This window comes from Terrapene carolina, unplaced genomic scaffold (assembly GCF_002925995.2).
Source record: "Terrapene carolina triunguis isolate 2854851 unplaced genomic scaffold, T_m_triunguis-2.0 Scaffold38, whole genome shotgun sequence".
Lineage (NCBI taxonomy): Eukaryota > Metazoa > Chordata > Testudines > Emydidae > Terrapene > Terrapene triunguis.
Genome location: NW_020664389.1, coordinates 7,518,915 through 7,544,605, shown reverse-complemented (window position 1 = coordinate 7,544,605; position 25,691 = coordinate 7,518,915). Strand labels below are relative to the sequence as shown.

The following is a 25,691-nucleotide window of genomic DNA, read 5'->3' as shown; positions in this document are numbered from 1 at the left end:
AATTACATATATTCATTGGTTACATATATAAATAAATTCATACATTTTGTTTTTGTCTTGTAACCAGCTAAATAACAGATTTGACCTTAAGTAAAGTTTAAATACCAGTTTTTGATATTTGACAGTTCTGAATACAATTGAAAACTGTAGTGTTTTATTGTATAATGGAACAATTAACTAAAATGAAAAGAAACACATATATTTAGCAGTGTAATTAACTTGTCCTAGGACTTTGCCATCACTAAAAGTGTACTTCACTTAACAACATAGACAGGATATACTTAAAGGGTGTTTAAATGCAAACTTGCATTCATGATTAGGTGATTAATAGAAAAAAAGCTGTAGAATGTAATATTTAAATTAAGTATTGAATGAATGTGGTATACAATACATGTAGAGTATTCTAACAAATGTTTGAAAAATTTACTCATAGGGATTTTGGAGGTGCAGAAAATCTAGAGAAAGTCATGAAAACTAATGATGAGACAGGATGCTGTTATTAATGTCCACTTACAGAGTTTGGTTTATTCAAAAAGTGTATAAACATGCGTTACTTTGTTATTATAGTAGGGTTTAAATTCACACGTTAAAAGTAGGTCAAAGATTTTTTTGTTTGTATCCAATTTCTGAGAACATATTGCATTGAAAGAAAAATATTTACTGCAAACTGAACATAATTTTACCATTGCTTTCTTTTTCAAACACTAAGAATTTTGCTACAAATTCCGTGGAATCAACTTCAGTTATTGAGGACTTCAGTTAATAAAACACAAAAGTTTCTAGACTGCATAAAAACAACTCATGTAAATGAATTTCAGTGGTGCAGCTCTATCTTCTATTTTACTGTACATGTATTGGAAAGATGAACTAAGATATTCCAACATATTTCATTTTTCAGAAGCATCTTGAATATGTCTCAATAATAAATTGCATCTTTAACTATTTGCTAGGTAATCCCAGAGTTTATATTGTTTCTTTTTCCTGGGGGGATTTCTGCATTACATGCTGGCTTTGAGAGATTAATTATGGTAATTCTTTTTAAAATGTAACATAAAAACAGCTTTAGTGAAACACCTTAATTTCTTTTGTTTGTAGCAAGTTTTACCCCACTCCCTCGCCCTCCATTATTTAATTATATTGGGCAGGTAAAAACTGATCCTAAGAGTTGAGAAGCTTAGCATTCTATTCAGAGGTCACAGTTCAACTCTGTAGTCTCTTTTTTCATATTCTCTCTTGAAACTCACATTTTCATCTTTTGACACCCCCCCTTTTTTTTTAAATAGTAAGAGCAACTATGTTGCTTGTTATTAAAAGATTTAATTCTGTCCCTGCCATCTTTGCTAACATCAGTTTTGCCTGTCATCTTCCTATTTCTACACCCCAATGGAAAACCATTTACCATACTCCGTTACATCCAGCATTATCCAACACAGCTTACAGCACGTAAAACGTTCTTCACACATTCAGTCTTCTTCTTCTTCATGTCACAAGGAGTAGAGTTTTGTGCTTATCACCAAATAAAATTGCAGTGCAAACTTTAAACATAAAAGTTACACAATTAAAAGTTAATATATGGCACCACAGCCTATTAATTCACATATAGTACAACAGACCAATAAGAACAGACAATAATATGAACATAGCTAAAAGGAAGGTGAGCTTGCATAGCAATGCAACAAAAGAAATTATATACAGAGGGAAATCATTTTCATCCTGGAGGGTGATTTTTTTTTCTTTCTTTTTTATATACTCCTGACAAGAAATAGTTTAAGGTGGATGGTGTATTAAAGAGACGAACACAAGTATCTGTGGGATATGTGTGGCTGTGTGTCTTTACATTGCATTTACAGTTCTTTTAATAGTACATAAATAAAGAAAATGTTCATTGCACTGTTTAGTGTCATCACTTCCATGAGTTCAGACCTGATGGTCCTTCAGAGCAGCTTGGGATGTCTCTTCTCAACTACTCTATAGAAAGAAAAAGAGAAAAAAATGCACTAAATAAAACAAATCCTCTGGCCACATTACCACAGCACATCTCATAAACGTATTGGATTTTTTTAAAATTGCTTTTAAAATTGCAAGTGGTTGACTTTAAAAATTTCACAGTTACCACCAGTTGTAGTAAAGATACCAAATATGTCTTCCTGTGTGCATGTAGGTCAGGAGACAACTGCAGTCTCTGCCTTACTACTGTGTGGTAACTGCAAGTAAATACAGAGGGTCTGGTTCTCTGCTGTCCCTCATGGAGTGAAGTGCCTGTGCTGAGAGTCCACTGGGATGTGTGTGTGTGTGTGAATGGGACGGAGGGAATCCTTACCTAACTGATTAATGAGACTAGTGTAAATGCTAACCTAGGGCTTGATCCAAAGCTCACTGAAGTCAGTGAAAGTCTATACATTGACATACCAGGCTTTGGACCAGACACTAAGGCCTTACTTCTTCAGACTGATCCACATAGGTAGACACAATGTCTGCAGAGCTCCACTGACAAAGGGACTCCTTGTAGTGAACCTATGTCCTGCTGAGATATTACCGGAGGAATCTGGTGTAGGTACAGTTAAGCAGGATTAGGAATAGTTACAGGGTTGATTGTATCCAAGAAACATTTATTTGAATAGGTCTGAAAAGAATATTCTGTTAGCACACTGCAATTGCTGTCCAGGTAATATCTGTTATGCAGGTACTGCAATAGTACCCTATTTATTGCTTTTACTAGAGAGAGAAACAGTGACCAGAAGTGAAAGAAATACATAAGTGGGAAGAGCAACATACTTAATATTTTTAAATGACCTCTATATCTTTTTCAAATGGAACATCTGTGCTGAAGTCAAACCTGGGGCTCAGATTGGCTATCAAGTAAAACCTGGTTATTTAGTTATGTACTTCAAGTGTTCTCTAATTGTGTCACTTTTAAATTGCACTGCATGTGGAAATTAACATATTCTTTACCAGAGTGAGATACCAATTTTATGGATCAGATCCACAATGGAGGCATGCTTGGCAGAGCTCAGAAAGAGAGATGCAAAGATGTCTTAAAGGCACCTTTGCACTCCTCTGATCCTGGGGTCACTCTGTGATGGGTTGTACTCCTAGCTGGCTATGGCACCATCATGGAAACTGGAGCCCATAGAATAGTAGCAAAGTCCAAGCCACATCCCTCTTCCTCTGGCCACATTCCCTGCATTGGTTGCATGACGGTTCACCCTAAGGCCTTGTCTACACTGGCAACAGCATGTAGCGTAGGTGTAACTACATGCCGCTATGAAAAGCAGGCTGCATTCATGCTATGGTGTATAGCTACATGCATCAGTGAAAGGCTCTGGCAAGGGGAAGGCCTTGGCGAAAGACTCCAGCAGCAGAGAGTTTCCACAGCCTTTCCCTACTGCCAAAGTCTTTCCCAGTGGTGGGGAAAAGTTCCTGCAGTGGGGAGGCAGAGGGACACTACACAGCTAAAAACAGGAGTGTCGTTTGGGGGAAGCACTTCTTGGCCATGAATAAAGCCATGTAGGATACATACCCTGAGGTTTTGGTGTGTCTTTATTCTACTCGCCTAAGCAGTGCCTTACTGTCTACACTGTTATTTATACCTGTGCTGGAGGGTGTACAATATATGTAATCTACATGCCACCATACATGGAGGCCTAGCCTGAGATACCCTATGTATAGGAGAGCCTTCTGGCACTGGGTAATTCAATACTGATGTTGCTTTGCACTGACAAACATCAGCAGGGGTCAGGTATCAGCCTTCTCTAAAGGAGCTGCTGGTGTGGTGAGAAAGTTCCAGAACCTCCTTCAAGACTTCTAGGCCCAGGTGTGTTCTCACTGTGTTTCTCAGGCACCCAGAACACCACAGTATTTGCTGTCCCTGTTACTAAAAGGTCAGCTCCTATGACCTAACAGTCTTTGAGGTCTCATGTGAGTGTCATCTAGCTGACATATACATGGCATAGTACCAGGTATGACATACATAGTGGTAACAAATTTGGGAAGGAGTTCTGCTGGGCTGGGAAACTTGAGAAAAAGAGAGGCACCACTTTCTTTGGGATGAGCAAAAGTGAGACTGAATCAGGGGGCAGAGAAGAGAGAGAAAGCTGAATGGGAAAGAGAGGGGGTAAAGAAGGGGAGTGATAAGTTTGTCTGCTGTAACCAGCCAAGAATACAACAAAGGCCTCTTTTTAATGCACTTCTGTAACACCATCACCAATGCCACTTTCAGGTCAAGTAACTTGAATTTGGCTAAAAAATTCTAAAGGATAACGAGTAATTCTAACCAGCTGACCTGATGTGTTTCCCTTTACACTAGCATCACAGATTCAAGGATGTGTTAAATAGATGACCCGAGTCACAGTACTAACACAGATTAAAAATCATGTTGTAGGGTGAAGTCTAAGATAAATCTAAAGGCACAGAAAGATACATTTCAATTATTCGCTTTTTTCACAAGGAAGTGACCTCTCAGAGATGACAGAGATCTGGGTCAGAATCATAGCTGACTGACAAACTGAGCTTCTCACTCTCTGGAGTCCAATCTTGCGTCAGTGAAAATTTTATTATAAATTTGTTCTTTTATTTTTTTTTTACATTTGAATTGCAGCAAGAAAGACACTTACATAATTCACCAGTAAACTGTCCTGGATTATTTGATCCCATATATCCTACATCAAGAAGGTCACTAGCATTCCGTTGGTGACCTCCTCGCAAGGCTTCGCCTTTTCTGGGTCCAGTCGATCCTTTAGAAGAAGCTGTTCCTGAAGAGCTGTGACCACCTGGGGATGGGAAACTGGGCTTACTATATGGCACCAGTGCCTCTTCTAGAAAACACAAAATCATAAACATATTATTAACAGCATTATCCAGGTGTGGATATCAAACTCACCCAGTGTGTATTACATTTAGAAAGGTTTTTTTTTTCTTTTATTTTGCCTTATGATATGGCAGTGATACCAGAAAGCCTCCATGTGCATCCTAAACTGCTTCCACAGATAATGAAACCAATGTGTTTGCATGTAAACTTATAAACTAGTTTGCATTAATTATAAAATGAGATTCATTGTGAACAAATAGCAGATGAATTACAGATTGCTTAATAGAAATAGCTGCACATACAATTTCCAGAATAATGTAATGATTATATTTTCCTTTAAGCTTCTAGGAGTGTGTTTTGTCTCCTCTTCTTTAGTTTAACTTATGGTAACACTGCTTCAATCAATTTAGATAAAGAACTGTGGTATCAGCTAATTTAATTAGCTTCCTGGAGCTCAGTAATTTCCAACCATAGAAAGTACATTGGAAAAATCTCATTTTACAAATAATCCTATTACTTAAATATTTGTGGGGGAATAAATCTTTCTGTGACACTGTTTCAGGGGCACTACATGGTCCTCTTTGAACAAAGGATTACGTCCCTCTTAGTTTACCCCTCCTCTTGCGCAGATGAAGGATTGTAAGAATAGGTGTCTTGGGAGACAGAAAGTCTTTGGGGATAGGCTTGCACCTTTGTGTTTGTATACCACTTAGCAAAACAGGGCCTCAAACCTGATTGGGTCTTCTGGGCATTATCGTAATAACAGTAGCAGCAGCAAACAACAGAATTGGTTTGATTCCCAAACTGAGGAGTTTAGCTGTTTATTTTGTGGAACTATTTTTATTTTTGTTGTACACACAGCACTCTAGCCGTCTTGACTAAATCTTGAGGAAGAGAACTTGATAACTAGAGCACCAATTCAGCAAGGTACTTAAGCATATGCCTAACTTTAAATACATGAGTAGCCCCCACTAAAGTCAATGGGACAACTCACAAGCTTAAAGTATGCACTTGCTTAAGAACTTTCCTGAATTAGGGTTAAGATTTTTTCCCTCTACCTATTGTTAAACCATTTAACTGGGTGAGACGTATCTTATTTAATGGCGGGCAGAGACAGGGAGAGAGAAGTAGAGAGGGAGTAGTGGAAAAGGAAGAGGGAGATAAGAGATTATATTTGACACTCTTCCGTAATCTTAACACCCATAGGTCTAGAATACTAGCACTGCAGGATATCCGCTTCATATGCTATAATTGTGCTGTCCTTGTTGAAATGTAAGCAAACATTTAAAAGACAGAGCAAGATGGCATTTAGCTATCAAAGACTTTTAAATTTTATTAGCAGTTCTTTTCACAGCAAACCCTAACAATAGAATCAGAGGGAAACTCATTCCAACAGCTGGATGAAATATGCAGCAACCTGCAAAGGCAGCAATAAACACAAGTAGAGGAAATCAATTTAGCAGAAGCTGGACACATTTCTAGAGTATAGAATGGAGAAGTTTAGGAGAATGAAATATACTATAAACTGGTTTGTTTTCCCAGTTTTGGGATGAAGACTAAGGTTTCGATGAATAGTCCATTCTTTAGCACTTTTAAGGGTGAAATGAAATATTTAGAAACAACCACCACCAAACCCCTCATGCCCTATTATACTGTTACAATAATGTAATAGAATATATGCTGTTATGATGTGGCCTGAGAAATGTGTAATTCATAAAATAAACAATAACAATATAAAATAACAGTCAGATTTTTCAAACATTCTAGAACTTGGAAGATATTTGTCTAAATCCCCAAAACAGCACTGAAGGACATTTCCCCACCCGAAAAACAGCTTCTTAGGTCCTGATCCTGCAAAGACTTCAGTATCTGCCCATGTGGTTCTCTTTGCAGAACCAAGGCCTTAATTTACATCTACAAAACTGGTGTTTGTTTGTCCAGACAGGTGTTTGTATGACCCACCTGCGCTGGACAACCACAATGTTCTCCTTGTTCTCAGAACTACTCTAATCTGATTTGCATAGTGTGCCTATTATTGGGGTAGCTGAGCATATCACATTTAGGTATGTTGCTGCTGTTACTACACTTAGGCCTGGTCTACACTAACCCCCCAATTCGAACTAAGGTACGCAACTTCAGCTACGTGAATAATGTAGCTGAAGTTGACGTACCTTAGTTGGAACTTACCGCGGTCCAGACGCGGCAGGCAGGCTCCCCCGTCGACTCCGCGTACTCCTTGCGCCGAGCAGGATTACCGGAGTCGACGGCGAGCACTTCTGGCTTCAATTTATCGCGTCCAGACAAGACACGATAAATCGAACCCAGAAGTTTGATTGCCTGCCGCCGAACCAGCGCGGTAAGTATAGACAAGCCCTCAGTGATCCTGAGCATGCTCAAAAGTCATCAGTGAAAATATGGTTTCCAGTACTAGACTACTCATGCTCTTTTGAAAAATACATGAAATTAGGGGCTTAGTTCTGCACAATTGAAGTCAATGGGGTCTATGCCCTTGATATCAGTGGCAGCTTGACCACGTCCTAGGTGGGACCCTACAATAGAAAGAATAATAATATCTTTGTACATAATTAGGGTTATTATTACAGCTAGTACAGTACTTTAAAATATTTGTTAACAAATGTAACTGTTATTCATTGAATAAATGATCTGACAAACAGTGCAAAATTTTCATTGCATAGGTCAATCGATGTAAAAAAGAATAATGTATTCAGTACTCAGCCAAACTCCTCATTGTTTTATATATACAGTACCCAAAGTGGGCTTGGTGTTTCATAGGTAAAGTATGTATGGCCTCTGCCCTGAAGAATTTACATCTCAAGCTCTGATCCTGCAAACACTTATGCATGTGCACAACTTTACTCATGTGAGTACTCCCACTGACTTCATTTCTGAACCAAATCAATGACACTACTCAGGAACACAATTTGTCCCAGATGCAGGTGTGTGTAAGACCCAGGTCCAAATGTAGACATGATACACGGAGTCAAAGCAATGAAATGGGGAAGGTAGGATGAGGGAAGAATGGAAGGGAGGATGCAGCTACTGTGGTTTCTTATGCATGTTTTTTTTATTCTTCTGATATATCTATATATATCTATAGATATATATAGATATATATCGCTATATGCAAGTGTTTGCAAACAGGTTGCAATTAGATTTCTATTGTAAAGCAGATTATGATTACTCACTTTCAAACTAAAAGTCATGCTTTCAAAATATTAAGGCTAACACTCAGTAACAATAGTCATTGTTTTGAATGATATCAAGGCAATTGAGCAAATAGTTTTTCAGAAAAACAACAATGAAAAATGCCTTCTTTTGAAAATATTTGTTAAGTGTCTAACCCTGTTATCTGGTGAATGGATTCCCAGTGAACTTCATCATTAATTGGGAAAATAGTTCAGGACAGATTTCAAGAAAAAAATATACTCATAATTAACATTATAAAAATGATGCAGGAGTATCCATCGTTAAACCTAATAGAGAAAAGAATATGGAGAAAGAATGCTTCAATACAAGAAGTTGGAGTAGAAAAGAAACACACACACAGTGAAAAATGCTGGCACAGCTTCAGTGAAGCACCTTGCATTCAACTACTGGACATCACGGAATGCGTTTGAAGACAGAGTTCTGTATGTCCCACACTGAAGGCGAGGGCTGCAGCAGCTCCCAATGCACCTCCTAAGGTATGCATGAGGGAAAGCCAACTGCCTTGGATCTGTAAAGGTTCACAGGCCAGGAACTCTGCAATCACTCTAACCCCTGAGGGGCCTGATTCAACACTCACTGAAGTCAGTGGGAATCAGTTCTTTGTACTCAATGGGTTTTGGCTCTGACTCAGGTGTGAGGTATGAGAGCCTTACAACTGTAGACCCCCCTAAGTTACATAATAGTTAACATCCTCATCAGCCCTTCCTGCGCACTTACTAGAAATGGAGATGGGGAATTTTGAGTTTGGTAGCAGAGGAGCTTCCCTGAATATAGCTTCACATAACAGATATACATACAGTATATTAGAGGTGCATATGTAGAAAAAGTTTGTAAGTATGTCTTGTGGGTCAGAGTTAAGGTTGTTATTGGACTGTACCAGGTGAAATCTCACATATTAATATTGTTTTTAAACAAACATCTGTACTGCAAAGGTGGTAGAACAGACATATAAATGACCTTTCACTTGTCCATACTATTGAAGGATTGTTTTGGTTTGTTTTTAATGGCATATTCCTGTTATTTATTAAAATATGGGTTATAGTATTTATTGTAGCAACTGTAACCAAACATTAACATTTTTTTTGCTTTTGTCTAGAACTGAAGAGACCAGTCATTTTTCTTCTGAGGCTGTCCTGAGAAGCAGATAAAGGAGGATAACATACAGGTATCAGAGAAGGACCATTCAGAAATCCTTGCTCCAGGACAGGTGCACCTACCTATACCATTGTTTTTACAGATATGAGATTAGCTATGAGAATTAGATTTAAATACTTATTGCCAGTGTCATTGTGTAAGTTTAATACATGCATGAGGGTTCAGCATGGCCCTAGAAAAAAGAACTGTATATGCCTTGCTTCTATGCTGTATGTTCCTTGTGCAATTGTCCCCTTGCATCATTCTATTTTATCAGCACTGGACTAAGATGTGAGACGAAGGCTACGGAAAATAGTTAGGTGTCCGGAAACAGAAGCTGTGAGTGGCTAAACTGAAGGAATCTGTGAATGTTGTAGAGCTGAATCTCCAGTCCAATCTCACCTCCTGTACATGTCTTTACAGGCCTGGGATCCATTTAGAAGTCAAGCTCAGTAATCAGCAAAGACAAGTTCCCAGTTAAAGTCTAAACTGTCATCAATTGAAGCCTTACTGAGGAAGGTTATTTTGTCATATACTTGAGTAGAGAGGAAAGGATGCTATAAATATAGCTGGGAAAAAACGGCTTCGGCTAAGGAGGGTCAGCCCTCTGTAGGCATGCGAAACAGCTAGTGCCAGTTCAGTTGCTGGTTGAAGATACTGGTATATGTGGCCTTACATGTACAATTAAATACATTTTATAAAGGGGAATAGTTAAAAGGCTGTTCCTCTTGCCTTGCCCACCACGAATAGAGTTCAGATTTTGTTTTTTTCCTGCTACGTTTGACAATATTATTAATTCCCTAAATAGTGTAATGTATGCACTGGCTTAGGGGGGGAATGTATTTATTCTTCTAATATAAGTCTTGGCAATGCTGGGGACTATTGGTTTAAGGTGATCTTATATTCTAGTGAGTTATAAACCTCTACTGGAAATGTTTCAAGAATCTGTCTACACTTCTTTGACTTGTGCAGCACACACACCTGATCCAAATGCTTGTTTATGTTGGGCTTTCCTGAAATCTTCTTGACGTTCTGTGGAGCTTATCCATTCCTGGGTTTGTCGCTGCCACTCTAATGATGTTCTAGCTTGACGATCCAATGAGCTCTTTGTTTCATCTATGTTGGAAGTATGCTGCCTCTCAAGAGAGCTTCCTTTTCTCTCTGCCGAGCCTCCGCGCTGGCCAGGGCCTATTTGCTGCCTTAAACCCTGACCAGGGGGCGGATCTGGTGGTGGTGGAAGATCTAAAAAATGTGAATAAGATTTAGAACAAGCTAATATTTAATTGAAACATGTTTTGTTTGAAAGCGCAGAGAAAAAAATTTCCCCTAATAAAAGGATCTGAGTCACTTATTATGACTTTTTAAAAAAAGGAAATTCATGTTAGTCAGAAATGCAGTTTATTTACCCTCACTACTAGCCTCTACCTCCAGCAATTGTGCTACTAACGTCTTCTATGAAATCAACAGAATATGAGCTACAATTTGTGTTCCTTGATGTATACATGATGTATACTACTGTATTTGCCTCATTCAGCAACAGTCAAGGAATTTTGTCAAGTTGTGAAAAATTAATCCATTTTATTTGATTCAGTTTCTTCTGTTTCAGTCTGTTTGGGACATACTTCTCTGCCCCCATCCTTGAGTTTCACTTTCAGTTTCAGTTTTGAATGAACTCAAAATCTAAAAGTAAAATTCAATCAAATCCCACCAAATTTCAAAGATCAAGTTATTTTAAAAATATGTCACCACTGACAATATATTATTATAAGTGTTCAAAATATATTTTAAACAGAGCTATTTAATAAGAGGAATATTTTTTGCAAAAAAAAATAAATCTCACTTTTTCAGAAAAAAAGTTCAGTCAAAACTTGCTATTTTGGAAAAATTTCAGCGACTTCATAAGTTTAAAGAACATATAGTTTACCCATCAAAACAAATGTTCAACTGAACATGAAAGTCACATGATGTTCAGAATAACTTGTATGCTACATTTCAAAGTTTATAAACTAAACCACTAAAGTGGTAGTACTGTTCAAAAAAAGAGGTTTCAAAGTATGTTTGTGATGACAAAAGCATAAGCACATAACAGCAGCCATACTGGGTCAGACCAAAGGTCCATCTAGCCCAGTATCCTGTCTTCCGACAGTGGCCAATGTCAGGTGCTCCAGAGGGAATGAACAGAACAGATAATCACCAAGTGATCCATCCCCTGTCACCCATTCCCAGCTTCTGGCAAACAGAGGTCAGAGGTTAGGGACACCATCCCTGTCCATCCTGGCTTATAGCCATTGGTGGACCTATCCTTCATGGAGTTATCTAGTTCTTTTTTGAACTAGATAAGCATACTTTTCTCACTATATAGAATCCTGAGACAGTGATCAAAGTTGGAAAATTATAGCTCAAAAAAGTGAAATTTTGACTGAAGTTATACAATGGGAAAACAAGAGGCCGTGGCTCTTTATGCCTCAAACTCAGATTGTGAGGAATTGAAAAAAAATTGAGGTGTCTCTGACATTCCCCTGAGAAGCTGCCCATGCTGCCTATCTATAGTGTATGAGGAACAGCCTGTAGCTCATCATTGTTATGTACTATATTATGGTTCAACTAATTGTATTGGGAAAATTTTACAGATATGTTGGGAGAGATCCTCAGATTGTGTAGCCCAGTGGAGTTATGCAGTGTTTATACCAGCTGAAGCTCTATCCTTTTGTTTTTTACCCTTCAGAAATTATAGCATTTGAAAACTTTTAAATGGAACTTGACCAGGAACAGTGGATAGTATGGAGTATTCCTCTGCTTTTGGAACCTGCAGTGGAGTCTCAGGGTTGTAGCTATGAAGGGACTGAAGCAATTTTTACATATTGATGAGGAGATCTTGGTCAACAGATTTATTTTAAAAGGATGGCAGTGTTTCAGTTTTATATGGGGTATGATTCCTCATTTTCATGTCCTTGATAGTAGAGGTGATACTTGCATTTCCTATGTGTGGGGCAGTGTTTTCTCCAAAGTTGATGAAACATCTTCCCAGTCAGCACTTCTGTCTTGCATAGTTAAATGAGAAAATGCTGGTTATTTCGGACAACAGGTCAGTGTATGGGACAGGAGAATTATATCTGGTAGCAGCACTGTACCTTTGTTCTTGAATGAGGTGCCAACCCCCAGATTGAGATCTCTCTCTTCTGGCTAGCACAATATTATAATAATCTGTCAGTGGGCTTGGTGTATACTTTATGTTCAGTGCTAATTTATTTGATTTTTTTTAGTTATGAATATAAATATGACCTTCCATGCCAACGACTGTGTTTGAGTTATTGTAGGTGGACGACGGGAGGGGTATGGGAGCCTGCCAATGTTAAAATTGCTTTATAGTGTTGGCTTCCAAAATGGCATTCCTTATAATTGATTTTACTGCAATCATAACCAGTTACCTTACAGAACCACGACACTGGCATCTGCTTATGCAATTTGAAATTCAGATTATTGAAGTTGTAACTTACAACCTCTATTTGAACGTCCATGGAATTCAGTAAAGGCAGTCTGTAATATGGAATCTGATTCTCTAACACAGAACTATTACAATTTCACATGAACAAAATAAAATAAAATAAAATAATAGGGAGCAACAGATGTGTAAGTTTTAAATCTGCAACAGACAGTAGCACAGAAAAAGAACATTAAATTCAAAAATTGTTTCAGTATTAATATTTTACTGTATACAGTGCCTTTCATCTGACTATCCCAATGCACTTAGCAAACTTTCATTAATCAAACACTGGAGAGGAAGAAAGCCTTGTTGTTAAGGTACAGCTTGGGAATCAGGAGATCTGGACACAACTCCTGGACCTGCAGCAGATTTCCTCTGTGACCTTGGGAAATCACTCATCCTCACCTTTCCTGCAATTCCATCTGTAAAATGGATATCGTTGCCTACTGCACAGCAGTGATGTGAATATTGATGTTTCTAAAGGACTTTGAAATGCTTGGATGATATCAGCAAGTTAAACAAGTTATTTTTGAAGGCAGTCTCACACTTTTTTGGAAGTAGGGTAGGTCTGTCTTAGAGAATCTATCTAGGCTGGTCCCACCCTGAATCGAGGGTTGTGGAGCCCATGTTGTACAAAGGCTGGCAGGGGAGGACTGTAAGCACTGATGGCCCTACTAGCCAGTCATGGTCGGATTTAGTGTTGAGCTGTCTAATTGCTTGCTCTCTGTCTCAGGATTGGCTGGGAAAGCAACACCCTTTCCTCCCTTTTCTAAAAGAAGTTTTGCATTAGTGGTACCCTTTTGCCTCACTTCTTTTCCTGTGTCTGCAGCATTAATTATCCCTCCCCCCTAACTTTAGCCTTAGTTAAGCTCACCAGACACACTCTGCTGTCTTCCCTGAGCCTATATAAAGATCTCACTGCATCTGGAACCATGATGAGCCCGTTCCCATTTCACAGCAGGCTAATCTCTCCCGCCCACACACTCTGTTCTGTGTGTAAATCAGTGGTGGTGGCAGCACCCCACATAATATAAAATCACCACATAGTGATCAGTCAACAGGTTGGGATTTGGGCTACCAGCAAAGGATAAGAGCGACTGGATGGATTTACAATCCCACTTCCCTATGGCCATGCTAGTATGGTTAGATGCATCTCCATAGCACACATGGAGGGGAGTCAACTCGTTTCCTAAGGTCAATCGCTCCAAGAAAATTGTAAACCAAGAAATGAGGGGATTTCAGAGGGGAGACCCTGGTACATGATGGTATTGTCTAGTATCTTAGTTGTTCCATCCCAATGGGATTCATCTTTCTGATGTCAGGTACTGATGCCAGCCAGCCACCACTAGCAATATCTAATGGCTGGATCATAAATTTGCAAGCCAATTTATAATTGAAATGGCGGGTGGTGGGGGTGAAGGCCTTGTCTTCTGATTGCCTAATTGAGGGACTGGGATTCAGATGCTTTAGCACAAACCCCAAGCAGAGATGGAGGGTTGGCTTGGGCTTAGTCTAGCCCTCCTTATGAGTGTAAAGTGCTGGCTGCCTTGCATGGCCAAGTCAAACAGACTCTTGGGCTGTCATCAACTGGAGGAAGGCACAGCATATGGTTGGAAGGTAGGCTACAGGCACCCCTTTCTGCAAGATCTGGCCATTCATTGTTTTCCCAGGAGTGATTATTATGAAGCTGCAGTCTATGAGCTGTTCTTTGCAATCAGAGTGTGAGTATCCTCCTTACAGTGGCATAGGCAAAGGTGAGCAGAGGCAAAGACTGGGCAAGTCAGTGGCAAAGATGAGGAAGTAACTGAAGTGCTAACTCCAGCTCCACTGCTTTAGTCACTAGACGTACTTCCTCTCTGATTCTTCTTCTATGGATTTGACAAGCATTATGTTCCACTAAAGATGTAAATTTAAAATCAGCCAGGAGGGTATAGTATAGTTAAAATATGTAGCTTGCAGTGCTCTGCAATTTATAAGTTTATTAAATAAATAAGTAATGGAAGAGTTTACTAATGAATTTAGAGCGCCGAGAAATGTTCATAACAGAACCTGACACCACACACCACCTGACTTCTGCATTTGCTGGAAGATTTGTCAAGGCTCACTAACCATTAGAAAGAGCAAGAGACTCATTTCTGAGTGAACACAGACTCACAGGCATAAATCCCACCCAAGCATTGTTTGAGGGATCACAAAGTTCAGAGGATCCTATGGTACCAACTGAAGTAGGGAAAAATGCAGCCCCAGGGGATGTCCTTCTTTCCGTTTCTGATTTGCCTGTTTGGAAGAGAGGGCAGCTGCAAAGCATCAGGGTGCACTGAAGGGTTGACCAGAACAATGAGGAGAGCATCCACATCCCCACCCTCATTACAGGAGTGGTGAAAATGGCTGATGGCTCTTTTAAAGCTGATTGTTTGCCCGCTGCCCTCTCCAAATCCTTCAGCGTTTACCGTAGCCAGCTATGAGAGCAGCAAAAGTGGTAAGACAGCCACACACAGGAGTAGCAGATGGTGGTTGCTTCTTTTGCTAATCACAAGTGTAAGTGAGGTAGGAATAACAGGAGAGGTGGCTGTTCAGATGATTAGAAGGAACAGATCCACCAGGGATTTGCAGTTTGGAAGAGGGGATTAGAGAGAAACAGGGGTGTCAGAGAATTGAAGAGAAAGACAGAGCCACTAGGGCGTGGAGGTGAGTGGAATTCAGGAATGGGATAGCATTACCAAGCAGTGGGATAGGTAGGCAAGGAAAGCATGTTATGGGTTAATATGGACCTTTTGTATGGGTGGCACAAAAAGCAGGAGCAAAGAGGAACATAGCATGGCACACTTTGAATTTGTTTTTGGGAAATTCATTTGAATATTGTTACCTCCATGCATTGGCTAAAGTCATGGTTTTGGAGTGAAACCAGATGAAATTCAGTCGTTTTAGATGTGACTTGCAATGAAATTTCTGAAAACCTGAGAGGAGTTAACCCATCCATAGACGAACCAAAGAAAGGTTTGCTTGAAGTCTTGCTCAATGATGAATCAACCAAGTTTTGCACAGCTCTCATTTCAACATTATTCACTTGACAACTTAGAGAGCTTACATCGTGGAACAAATAGCTCATTGGAGCACACATGCTTTAAGGGAACACTCTACATTTTTTTCAGTCCTGCATGCATGCAACATATCAGTATTACTACGGAGCTGACTTCAAACCAAAGAACTTACCGTCTGTCATTCCCTCCCTGCGATGAGGCAATGGGGGTTGGTCCAATCTACCCCCCTTGTGTTTTTTAGTAGGCCTAGGCCTCTGACTCTGATTCAGGGCTGCACTGGTGTTACTGTCAGTTGAAAATGGGCTGCTTGGCCGAGGTCGCTGAGAGGAAGGGTATGCTTTGCCTAGAGGGAAAAAAAAGGAAATCAAAATGGAAAACATTATTGCAATGAAGCAGGCTGTGCTCTCATGTGTCTGATCTGAAGTACTGCATATCTTTCCTTTCAGCGCTCATGTGAAAATTGTCAGCCCTTTGGGGCGGGGATCATCTTTTTGTTCTGTGTTTGTACAGCACCTAGCACAGTGGGGTCATTGTCTATGACTAGAGTTCCTAGGCTCTCTGGTAATACTAATGTTATTAATGATGATGATGACGATAAAGTAAGTGCCCTGCTGAAATATCCGCTGATGACAATCATTTAAAAATATTCCACAATAAGCCAAGTGGGAAACTCAGCATTATATTTAACTAAAACCATTATGGTAAAACTATTATATGTTGTTTAACTCATATCTACTTTTTATACTAAACATATGTGTTCAGAATAATTTCTTACACTTGCAGGGGGATAAAATAGTTTTGCAATTGTATAACATTTATTCACCATATACCATCTCTTTCTCTGTGTATAGCAAACATATACTGGGTCAGATTCTTATCTTTGTGACTCCAGTGTACTGTATATGTGGTGTAACGCCAATGACACTAATGTAGCTGATTTTACAAAATATATACTAACTCATGCCTGTAGATCTATGGACCCAAACAAAGAGCAAGAACATTTATTTTTGTAAAGATTTCCCCATTATTTTATTTATTATTTTGTGAGTATGCACGTGTATGTAAAAACTTATCCTGGACATATGTTGGCTAACTGAATTGATTACTCAGAGTTCTGTTTACACTGAAAACACTTCCTCTAAAAAAACACCCCTCCTCTGCTTGACTCTATTCTAATGGGGCATTCAAAAGTATCACAGCAGGGCTTGTTTGATGACAATTCAGTTGCTTTTTTCATTTCTATTTTTACATGTATATATTAATTCAATCAAATTCTCCAAAGTCTTTTGAATACATTAGCTTATTTTCTATTAAGATTGGATGAGCCCTTTGGAATCTTTTCAGAATGTTTTATTCTTGTTTCATTTGTTTGACATCTGTAACAAGTACCTTAGGAATTTTAACATTGTACTTTGTTTTGAACTGGTGGTTATTCTGATTTTCTTTAATTGTATCCAGAGTTGAATGTGTTAAGGCAACCAAACATCTTGTTTTTCTTTTAAACCCAGAAGGACCAATGCTTAAGCCAAACTGCACAGGACTTGATAGGAGAGATAAGATGGCTGTATGACATCTTTGTGCTCCCCAGGCTGCTTGGGAGTGGTTTTGGTGTCTGGTGAAGAACTTAGAGAAGACTGTGGGCTGCTCTAACCTAAACTGGCTGTTAAAATCCCTCAAAGAGCCAGTATGCTTGCAGGGGGTCACTGGAGTACAGTAGTGTTCTAAATACACCCCCTTCTTTTAGACATGCCCTAGCACATACCCTATTCTGGAGGGGTCTTTTAGGGTTAGAGATAGCTATGTTGGCTTTCTGTCATCTGGGGTTTCCTCCGTGACAAGGGAATCTTTATCTGCCAATTGGTAGAGTGTTACAGCCCTTTGCACTGCCAGAGTGGTGCAAAGGAATCAAGATCTCTCCCACAATCTCCCAAAGATTGATTTTTAGTAATTCGTACATGCAAGAATTGCTTTTTCAGCATTTGATTTCTTATTTTTCCTAGTTATAGATTCAACCAGAAACAAATACATGCCAAAATAGTGAGGATTTGATTTAAAAATTGTAAGGAAAAGAAATTCAGAGATGAGTCTGAAATCCCATCATTAAGTCACTCCATATTGCAGCACAGATGTTTTGTAAAAATAAACCCCGCCAGCACGTAGACACCATGGAGTGTAAAAATAACCTCCTCCGTGGAACTTTAATCTGCACCAGAGGAGATTAAAGTAAAAGTTTCCTAGTGCGCGTTAATGTAGCACTGTTTGAAACGGGACTACATTAATGAGCACTTGGGGAACTTTTAGTGCACACCAGTATGGTCCCGACTGGTCAGTCAGTGCATGAGATGCTAGTGAGGACTAAAATTTGGTGCAGACTAAAGCACCTTGTAGACAAGCCCTGAATCTAGGATGAAATTTCATCTTTAAGTGAATTCTCTTGCTTTCATGCGTATAAGTCTAACCCTTAATTCAGCATGCAGGCTTTGGAAAAAATATATGACATGTTTGTGATTGACTTAAGTACCTATGAAAGAGAGGGGCTAACAATAGTACTGACTTGAGTCATACATAGGGCAGGCAGGTGATGTGCAAGCTTCCCAGCACAATTCTTTCAGTGCACTTCAGATCTGACTTGTAGCATATCTGTTATTCTTGTCTCTTTAGTAAAATCTGCTCAGTTGTGCCAGACTGTCTGTATTGGTGATATAATCGTCCCGTTATAGGGTGTTATAAAAATGAAAAGAAAAAAATACTCCAAATCATTGAGCTATATGACAATTAGCACAGTGGCACATGGAAACCTGAATGACTGTGTCATGAAGGAGAGATACTTTGGTCCCGATTCACCAATGTCTTGTCCCCTGCATAGTCACAGGCACCCATGAAAAGTGAGTGTAAGATGCTACCAAATCAGAAGGCTCCAATCGCACCAGTGATGGTGTTAATGACTACACAGGGTATAAGGTAGTGGAGAATCAGGCCTTGAGATACCATCCCTGAATGACAATCATAAAGAATATTGCCTCTTCTCAGCTAGAGAAATGCCCTGTGAAGAGTCATTATTGTGCATCAGGTAATATGCGTATTAATGGTCCTATGATGACAAGGGATACTTTGGCATGTTCTAAACTGTAATGGTTCATCAAATAGGTAATATGTTAGCATGCAATTTTAAAAAATGCACATCAATCGCTTGATAAACCATAACACCACCATCAAATAATTGGGTGTTTTTCGAGCTGAACACTCCCAATACTTGACCAGAAAGATGCACCTTTCTTGCATGGATATGCTACAAAATAATACATTTTAAAGTTTGTGTGTGTGGAGGGGAAGAGGGCCTGTACCTCTTAATGGGCCTGATCCACACAACATTAAATCAACATTGACTTCAATGGACTTTGAATAAGTCCCAGTGAGAGCGCACAAAAACTAGAAAGGGTGCAAAAGTTTCGATGTTCTCACACAAGGCTTTTCAAAGAGTCTCTTCAAGCAAAATAATCAGTGTTAAATGATATTTTGGCCAAATTCTCCCCAAATTATGGCACGTCTGAAGGCAGGCAGTCTATTTATTTCCCTATGAAAAGACAGACTGAACAAATCAATGTTTCACTACTGCAGGGGAGCAATTGGAGAGCTTTGTCTGTTTTTAAAAGTGAAATAACTGGTTTTAAAGATTGATGAATTTAACTAAAGAGTCGGGGTGAAATCCCGGCTCCCCTGAAGTCAATGGCAAAACTCCCATTGATGCCAATGGAGCCAGGATTTTTTACCCTCTGTCTTTGTGAGTGGCTTGGGTGAGTGCCAAAAACCTTTTCTCCATTTCTAAGGTATAGCATTTGCCATCTAGTCACTGAGGTAATTTTGCATGCATAAAGACTGCAGGATCAGCCTCTATGTTTATGGGCAACTTTCCTAAATGCAAATAATGTACTAAAGGGCAAACTTTATATGAGAATAGTACTAAAAGTTCCAAAGTTAATGGGAACAGAGTGGTACTTGCAGGCAGAAATGTGAAATGAGTGTGTTACAAAAAAAAAGTTCCCTAATTAATATTGTGCTATTAGTTTATGTCAGTTTAATTAAACAGCAAAGGTTGTTTTGCAGTTTTGATAAAAGTCAGGATACACAAATCAATTCTTGCTGTGTCCAGAACATTTTATTACATTTTACTTATCTCTTTTTTTTTTTTGCTAGAAATGAACACGTGAAACATGACACATAAGAGGCTTGTGAATTATAAATTACATAAAGTAAATTATATTTACTCATTTGTTTCAGAAGGAAAGAGTGTGTTGTTTTCAAAAGCAATACTGATTTTGCCACTCTTACATTTAACTTGTAGATGCAGTTGATATATTTTTAATTAATATCCTGAAATCCAAATATAATAAGTTATTCCAATAAGTGCCATTAAAGCAACTGATTAATAAGGCTGTTAGTGATAAACTTACACCAGCTCATCCCATGCTTAGAGAGCCTTCCCAGAAAACACATTGTGCAAAAGAGATGCACTAGAACAGCAGTAATGGAGGTAATGACTAAGTGTGCTCTTCATCACTAGAAATATTATTGATTGTGAGAAGATTTTGCAAAAAATAAATCATCAAAAATTGCATGGCAAAATTAGTAGTCTCTTTGCTGTAATATAAAAGGGAGCACATGTCAGTAAATCCATAGTGGAGTCAGAGTAAAGGGAAATAGCAGACTGAAGCTGGTGATTAAAAGCTTGTGCTATTCATTGCTTCGGAGTACTAAAATTAAAACACAGTGGAAGGTTTTGATTAAAGCTATGCAGAAAAAAACTGTCCAACCTCCTTATTCCATGCAGGTTAAATAAATTCTGAGTGAGACTTAAGTTCTCTGAAAAGAAGAAGAGAAAGAAAAGGAAGAGACCATGCAGAAAGCATCAACTTTGAGTCTACAAACCTGTTCTTGTCAGGCTGGTTCCATCCAGCCTAAACCCAGCTTTATCTGCTGCTGCAACCAGTGCTTGTGCAAAACTGCCGCTGGTAAAGATCGAGTCATCTGAGGAGCTACCTACACTAGATCTATGACTAGAAAAGTTACGGTCCTCATCAGACGCAGAACCCCATCCATTTACCATTGAACCTAAAAACAAATGTAGGGGTCTAGTGAGTTGTATACATTTAATATCGTATCTGTTTATCTAAAGCTCAAAGGCCCATCAAGTTTATTTTCTCTCATCAAGAAAACAAGTTTATCTGGGAGAGTCTGGCATCAAAGCAGTATCTGTGTACAAGGAATCTTTCAGGAGTAGATGTAATTACATTCATAGGTTGTCCCTTGATCATTTGACCATATGTACAAAATGGGCCAAATTCTGGTATCATCTATACTTATGAAAATTCTGTGTAAACTCCACCAAAGTCTATGTGTTTACTACAAATTTACAGCAATGTAAAGGAAATCTATTGCCACATGATCTGACTCCATATGTTGTAAAGTAGTACATAGCCTGACATTTACAATGTAAGGCCTTAATTTAGGAGACCATGAACATGCATAAGTCTCAATGAACTTATTTAAATTGAACATTGAACGCATGCTTACATATTGTCCTGAACAGAGATGGAGTTAAGGAACTATGTAAATGCTTTCTTTAATTGAGGCCTTAACATCGTTATGTGATCTTTAAGTCAAAATTAGAGAGTAACACGTACATTCTGCAGTTCATTGTAATTCCTTGAGCAAATTCAAAGAGTTTCGGACTTAAAGTTTTGTTGGGAATAGATTTGCAGGAAATATGTGACTAAATTCTGAATTTAATATTGAGTCACTTACACATTCAAATGCTGCCTTCCTGCCCTGCTCATGGGTTACCACTATTGTAAGAAAAAAGTGCAACTACAGTGACAAAAACATATTCAGAAATAGAACGGATCAAATCGCTTGAGAGAGAGAAAGAGAACAAACATAAGTATAATACTTAATACTGATGGAAGGATACATCCTTTTGGCCCCCCAGTTATCTGTACTTTTTAGTATCTGAAGCATGGTTTTGATATACAATGTACAGTATAGTATGTACTATATTTTCAAAAGTTATCACTGAGTTTGGGATTTTTAAAGTTGCTGGACACCCAAATTACCCATTGACTTCAACTGGGGTTATAAATGGTGTGTACTTTTGAAAATCAGTCCCAACATGTCTCAGATTTCCAAAAACTGAGATACTCAAAATCACACTGTGGCCTACATCACTGCATACATTGCAAAATAAGCAAGTGAGCACATGTGCAGCAGCAGAAATGCTGATTTTTTCAAGATATGCATGGATACATGTCGAGGGATAAATCATCCCTTAGATTTACTATACACTTAGTGATGATGTACAAATGTTGTAGTGAAATTTTAATACCTGACCTGCAAATCCTCTTTTTCATTACATGTACAAGGGAGTTATTTAAAGCCTAATGTCTAAAAGAAAACCTTTAAATTATGGATTGCTTATTAGGCCCAAGTTGCTAGGATAGATATTTGTGGTATTGTAGATTATTAAAAGCTATCTGGAAAAAGTAAAGGAAAAATATAATTGAAATCAGGAATTCAATCAATAACATACACCAGTGGTTTTCAACCAGGGATACGCATAGTCTTGGGGGTACACAGAGGTCTTCCAGGGGTACATCAACTCATCTAGATATTTGCCTGGTTTTACAATAGGCTACATAGAAAACACTAGTGAAGTCAGGACAAACTAAAATTTCATACAAACAATGACGTGTTTATAGTGCTCTATATACTATACACTGAAATGTATACAATATTTATATTTCAATTGATTTATTTTATAATTATATGGTAAAAATGAGAAAGTCAGCAATTTTTCAGTAATAGCGTGCTGTGACATTCTTGTATTTTTAGGTCTGATTTTGTAAGCAAGTAGATGTTAACTGAGGTGTAACTTGAGGGTACACAAGACAAATCAGACTCCTGAAAGGGGCACAGTAGTCTGGGAAGGTTGAAAGCCACAGACATACTGTACTACAAAAAAAGAGGAAGAGGGAGAAGTTTCTGTGCCACTAACTTTTTGAAAACAATGGATTACTTTGCTGCAGTGACCAAATCTTTTAACATCAGCAAAGTGACAGGCTGTAATAACACAGGTTCATGCACTCCAAAGATACAAGAACAGAAACTGAAGAGGTCTATGGAGGTCTGACAGGCAGAAGGTGTGTTAAGCGCAACAGAAAGTGACAGAGTTTGATTCTGCTGGCCAAGAGCACACACAAAATTATTACTTTCCAAATAGACTCCACTTGACACAGACAGATGTAAGGAATCTAAGGGCTGGTCTACACTAACCCCCCAATTCGAACTAAGATACGCAACTTCAGCTAAGTGAATAACGTAGCTGACGTCGACGTACCTTAGTTCGAACTTACCGCGGTCCAGACGCGGCAGGCAGGCTCCCCCGTCGACTCCGCGTACTCCTCTCGCTGAGCAGAAGTACCGGAGTCGACGGCGAGCATTTCTGGGTTCGATTTATCGCGTCCAGACAAGACGCGATAAATTGAACCCAGAAGTTCGATTGCTTGCCGCCGAACCAACGGGTAAGTACAGTCGTACCCTAAGATAACAGCAAGAGAAGGCTGAAACTGAACCTCCTTAAAGAGGACAATTTCTTAAACAACAATCAAGGGGTCACAGAACATCATACAGAAAGGAGAGCAGTAGCTTGGCAATAGGTATTGATATGAAATATGAAAAACAATGACATAAACAGCTATAAAAACAATGAAAAGGACAAAAGAAAATGAGATGCTATAGGTGAAGACACTTTAAAAAAATTGCTTCCTATGATCTTAAAGTTCAGCATCTGCTTAGTTACCTTGCTGAATTGGGGCCTACGATTTTAACAATGTAAATGGAACAAAAGGAATAAGTCTAAGTATGTTTTAAGGAAGAAAATGAAAACATACTTTCCATTTGCATACAGCATTCCATCTACTTGCATACCAGTCATGCAATTTTCTGAAGCAGTTGTTATACAGTATGTACTACACATGCATACACAAACTACACATGCACACAGACCAGGTTTACTTAGCAATACCTAGACTTTAATTATTGCCAAACTATTATTACAAGAGTACCTATTTTTCACATGTATTTTTTCTGAAAGTGTTGGAAAGCCCTGGAGACTGAAGTCTCACTTTTAAGTACAGAACAAGTTGTAGCATGGTGAGTAGCAGTGCGCTCCTAAACACACATGCACGCACATACCTCTTTCCCTTAATCTGTCATACTTCAGCTGTGTTGTGGAAGCACCATCTCTAGAAGTGAAAGGGTAGCTCAATCCTCTTGCTGATCTGATCTTTAGTTGCTGAATCTGTCAACCTGGTTGCCAACTACTGATGAAGTTTTTGGTATTATGGCTTCCTGTACTTTGGTAGCTGAACTGAGATTCGCAGCTCATTTCACATAGATCAGCAAACTGTTATCAAATTGTAGGGAGTTTTTGGTATCCACTGACTTGGGATATAATTGAACTGGGAACTAGGGGTGAAAATATCCAGATATTACTACCAATCTCCTGAGCTATTCTGGCCAACTGCTTAAACAATTTTTTTTTCACCACAATCTGTAAAAATAAAAATGTTCCTTTGTTTATCTTACAAATGTGTGGACCCTCACCACTAAAGACTGAACCTTGTTTTGTTGTACAAACACCCTTAGGCCATAATTCAGCTGGGTTAATCTAACACGCTTAGTAAATGATGACTGCTTTTTAATGGTGCCCACTGGCACTGTTTCCCAAACCAGATAAACAATTGTTATCTGAATAAAGGTAGAATAAAAGGTACTGGTGTCCCTCTCAGATCAACGGGCATTTTCCAAACGGGTTTTTAGTAGGTTTCCCTCCTTTACATGCAGCAACTTACTCTGTGTACATCGGAGTTTTTATGTTTTCTGGCAACTGTAAATTTTACTCTTGCAGACAGCAGCAGTAAATGCATTATGCAAAACAAAATCAACTATCTGAAAATTTGAACTCTGTTTTCTTGCTCCATAAAACATTTTTGGGTGCTAAGGCACACAGGAAGTTGTTTTGTTCTTACAGAAAGGTTAGGAGGATAGAATTGCTAGTAGATTGCTTGCTACTGATTTTATTATTTCCTGACATTTTACAGGCAATGAAAAAGCTACTTCTTTGTGCAAACTGAATCTTTCAGTACATCTCTGTACTGTTTTTAAGTCTATCCTGCCTGTGAAACACAACCAACCTCTCTTTTCATAGAAAGCTGCCCGTTGGTCCAGATGCCTTCAAAACAAGCTCTTAGCTATTGACTAGTACTAATCCAGGCGTATCGATTTAAGGCTTGATCCTTCAACGTGCTGAGCACTCTGGCCCCAATGTGGCAAAGCACTTAGACCTAGCTTTACAAAGGCATTTAGGTGCCTAAAGATGCAGATAGGTGCCTATTGGGATTTTCCAAAGGGCCCAGGTGCCGAATTCCCATTGGCCCTTTAGAAAATTTGGCTAGGCACCTATCTACATATTTTGGTGCCTAAATACCTTTAAGCACTGGCCCTTATGCACTGATCTAGCAAAGAATCCCTATTCAGTAAAGCACTTATAAGCACATGCTTAACTTTAAGCATTGAAGCCAACAGAACTTAAGTAAGTGCTTAAGTGCTTCCCCACCTTAAGCACATGCTTATCTTTAAACATGGGGATTATCCACATGCTTCAAGTTAAGTTCATGCTTAAGTACTTTGCTTGATCAGGGCCAGAGTGTCCTTTTGCAGGATCTAATTCTATGAGCCTGATCCTGCTTCCACTAAAGTGAATGGCAAAACTCTCATTGCCTACATTGTGCAGGAGCAGCCCTTTACACTCCTAGGAGCACATCTGGCCCTTTACATTTATTTATTAATACAAAGCATGATCATTGACTTTAGTGAGGTATCATGCAACAGTGGGAGGCTATGGCTATGCTGGGTAACAGAAAATCATGGGAAGTGCTGAATA

The 25,691-nt window shown here is 38.9% G+C and overlaps 1 protein-coding gene across 1 annotated transcript in view; it reads right to left on the bottom strand.

Moving 5' to 3' along the window:
• Positions 1–266: 266 nt before the first annotated feature.
• ROBO2 (roundabout guidance receptor 2) overlaps positions 267–25,691 on the bottom strand; it is a 632,658-nt gene continuing 607,233 nt past the window's right edge. Inside the window, exons 25-28 of the mRNA XM_029911756.1 lie at positions 20,621–20,803; positions 15,867–16,037; positions 4,614–4,814; positions 267–1,968 (exon numbers count right to left, since the gene is read on the bottom strand). Of these exons, the coding sequence (XP_029767616.1) occupies positions 1,967–1,968; positions 4,614–4,814; positions 15,867–16,037; positions 20,621–20,803 (557 nt within the window). The 3' untranslated portion in view covers positions 267–1,966. The remainder of the gene's footprint in view (positions 1,969–4,613; positions 4,815–15,866; positions 16,038–20,620; positions 20,804–25,691) is intronic.